Source organism: Nannospalax galili, unplaced genomic scaffold, assembly GCF_000622305.1.
Source record: "Nannospalax galili isolate Female #2095 unplaced genomic scaffold, S.galili_v1.0 scaffold410, whole genome shotgun sequence".
NCBI classification, from domain to species: domain Eukaryota; kingdom Metazoa; phylum Chordata; class Mammalia; order Rodentia; family Spalacidae; genus Nannospalax; species Nannospalax galili.
Genome location: NW_008329143.1, coordinates 522640 through 525554, shown reverse-complemented (window position 1 = coordinate 525554; position 2915 = coordinate 522640). Strand labels below are relative to the sequence as shown.

At 45.8% G+C, this 2915-nt stretch overlaps 1 protein-coding gene across 1 annotated transcript in view; it reads right to left on the bottom strand.

Moving 5' to 3' along the window:
* Positions 1-1046: 1046 nt before the first annotated feature.
* The window catches only part of LOC103734703 (NAD(P)H dehydrogenase [quinone] 1), a 14072-nt gene continuing 12203 nt past the window's right edge, over positions 1047-2915 (bottom strand). Inside the window, exon 6 of the mRNA XM_008833768.2 lies at positions 1047-1904. Coding sequence (XP_008831990.1) covers positions 1599-1904 — 306 coding nt within the window. The 3' untranslated portion in view covers positions 1047-1598. The remainder of the gene's footprint in view (positions 1905-2915) is intronic.

Here is a 2915-nt window from a genome sequence, read left to right as displayed (position 1 = left end):
CTCTCCTCTCCTCTCCTCTCCTCTCCTCTCCTCTCCTTCCTGCCCCTCTCTCCCTTCCTCCCACCCTCCCTCTCTCTCTCTCTGAGTCAAGGTCTTACTATGTAGCCGAACTCTCTATGTAGAACTGGCTGAATTCAAACTCAGAGATCCACCTGGCTCTGCCTCCCTGAGTGCTGGGGTTAAGGGCATGTGCCACCATGCCCAGCACTATTTTCTTTCTTTTAAAAAATATTTTATGTGTATGAGTATTTTGCCTGTATTGTAAGTGGACCATGTATGTACAATGCCTGCAGAGGCCCGGAGAAGACATCAGATTCCCTGAAACTGGAATTACAGATACAGATAATTGTTAGTCAACATGTAGGTGCTGGGAATTGAATCAGGTCATCAGGAAGAACAGCCAGGTCTCTTAACCAGTGAGCCATTCTGCCAGACCCCTCAGTTTTGTATTTTTATTTGATATGTATAAGTATATTACCTGCATGTATGTAGGTGTATCCATGTCATGCAATGCCTGTGAAGGTCAGAAGAGGGCATAGGATCCCCCAAAACTGGAGTTATGGATGGTTGTTAGCTACCATGTGGGTGCTAGGAATTGAAGTCAGTGCTCTTAACCACTGAGCTATCTCACTGAGCCATTTAATTATTTTTATTTTATGTATATGAGTGTTTTACCTGCATCTGTGTAAGTACACCACATGCATGCAACACTCTTAGAGGCCATAAGAGGGTATCAGAGTCCCTGAAGTTATGAACCCTTGTTAGCCATCATGTGGGTGCTGGGAATTGAATCCATTCCTCTGCAAGATCAGCCAGTGCTCTTTAACTGCTGAACCATCTTTCCAACCTTTTTTTTTTTTTTTTTGAGACAGGGTCTCCCTGTAGCCCTAGCTGACCTGGAACTCTCTATGTAGATCAGGCTGGCCTTGAACTCAGAGATCCACCTGCCTCCTGTGTACTAGGACTAAAGGCACACAAAGCGCTATCACACGAAGTACTCTCTTCTCTCTTGAACTCACTGAGCACAGCACATGTAGGTTGTGGGTATGTTTATTTCTTCAGACACAATTAGAGGAGACAGAGACTTTTATTAAGTATTAATTTCAAAGTATGTGTGTGTTCTGTGTACAAAAAAAAGAGAAAATCTGAAGCAAAATACTTCTGTGAGGCATATTAGTCATTGCACTGTAATTGAAGTCAATGTATATCATAAACAAGATTAGCTTTACTAAAGAGGCAAGTCCTTTCAGGCGACAGGCCCAGTCAGCATTTTTTTCTGAGCAACTCTCTCCAGCTGTAAACCACGGGGAGGTAATTATTGGAGAGTTGGATGCTATCTAGCCCGAGTTAGCACTCAGGAAAGAAGTGGAATTGTGTAGATGACCTTCAGAAGCATTTTCTGGCGGATTTCTGCACCTCTCACTGCTTCCTATCCCAAGTAGGCTCTGGCTTCTAACCCTGTTTCAGTTATCTGCCATAATAGTAGTCGGTAAGAATCAGTTACATTTGATGACAGATCTATGTGAAAAAGTATGAAGAGAGCCTGCTTCTTTTCCTATCCTTAGGGAACAAAGGGAAAATTACAAAAAAAAAAATTCTTATTTTCTCGCTTTGACCTGGCCGTCAGGTGGGATGCACTTGCCCAGGTGATGGCCCACAGTAAGGCCAAATTTGTTGTTTTTCTGCTCTTCCTGAACCTCTTTTTTCAGTAAGAATCCTGCCTGGAAGTTTAGGTCAAAGAGGTTGCTTGGAACATAATACAGGGGTGTCTCATCCCAAATAGTCTCCAGGCGTTTCTTCCATCCTTCCAGGATCTGAGTTCGGTCTTCCAATGATGTGTGTCCGATGCTGTATGCCAGTTGAGGCGCCAAGATTTGGAAGCCACAGAAATGCAGAATGCCACTCTGGGGAGACACAGGACACAGAGGGTTGTCAAGAACTGGTCCTGCAGCCTGTACTACAAACCAACATCAGAGTGTGTCCAGGGCTGGAGAGATGGCTCATTGGTTAAGAGCACTGGCTGCTCCTGCAGAGGACTAGGGTTGGGTTCCCATCGCCCATATTAAGCATCTCACAACTGCCTGTAACTCTAGCTGCAGGGGATCTGATGGCCTCTTCAGGTATCTGTAGGCACCTGCACACATACGGTATACACACACACAAACTATCCTGGTTTGTTTCCCAATTGCTGTGACAAAATACTCTGGCCAGTTCCAACTTGGGGAGGAAAGGGTTTAGTTGTCTTACGTCTCCCAGGTCATCAGGGAGCCCAAGGTAGGAACTCAGGGCAGGAACCTAAAGGCAGGAGCTGGAGTACAGGCCATGGAGGAACGCTGCTTACTGGCTTGCTCCCCTGGCCCCTGCTCAGCCTGTTTTCATATGCAACACAGGCCCACCTGCCCAGGGGTGGCACCACCAACAGTGGGCTGGGCCCTTCCACATCACCCAACAATCAAGAAGATGCTCCACAGACATGGACACAGGCTAGTTCAATGGAAGCAATTCCCCAATTGAGGCTCCTTCAACCCAGGTGTGTCAAGTTGACATTAAAGCTATCCAGCACACAGACCAACACTCGTACACATAAAAATAATAAAAATAGATCTTAAAAAAAAACATGTGCGGGGGCTGGAGAAATGTCTCAGCAGTTAAGAACACTGGCTGCTCTTGCAGAGGACCCAGGCTTGATTCTCAGCATCCACATGGCAGCTAACAACCCTCTATAACTCCAGTTTCAAGGAGTATAATGCCGGCTTCTGACCTCCTCGGGCATTACATGACACTGGTGCACTTATATACCTGCAGGCAATACACCCATATACATAAAATTAAATTTGTTTTTTGTCTTTTTGAGGCAGGGTCTCCCTGTAGCCCCAGCTGTCCTGGAATTCACTATGTAGACCAGGCTGGCCTTG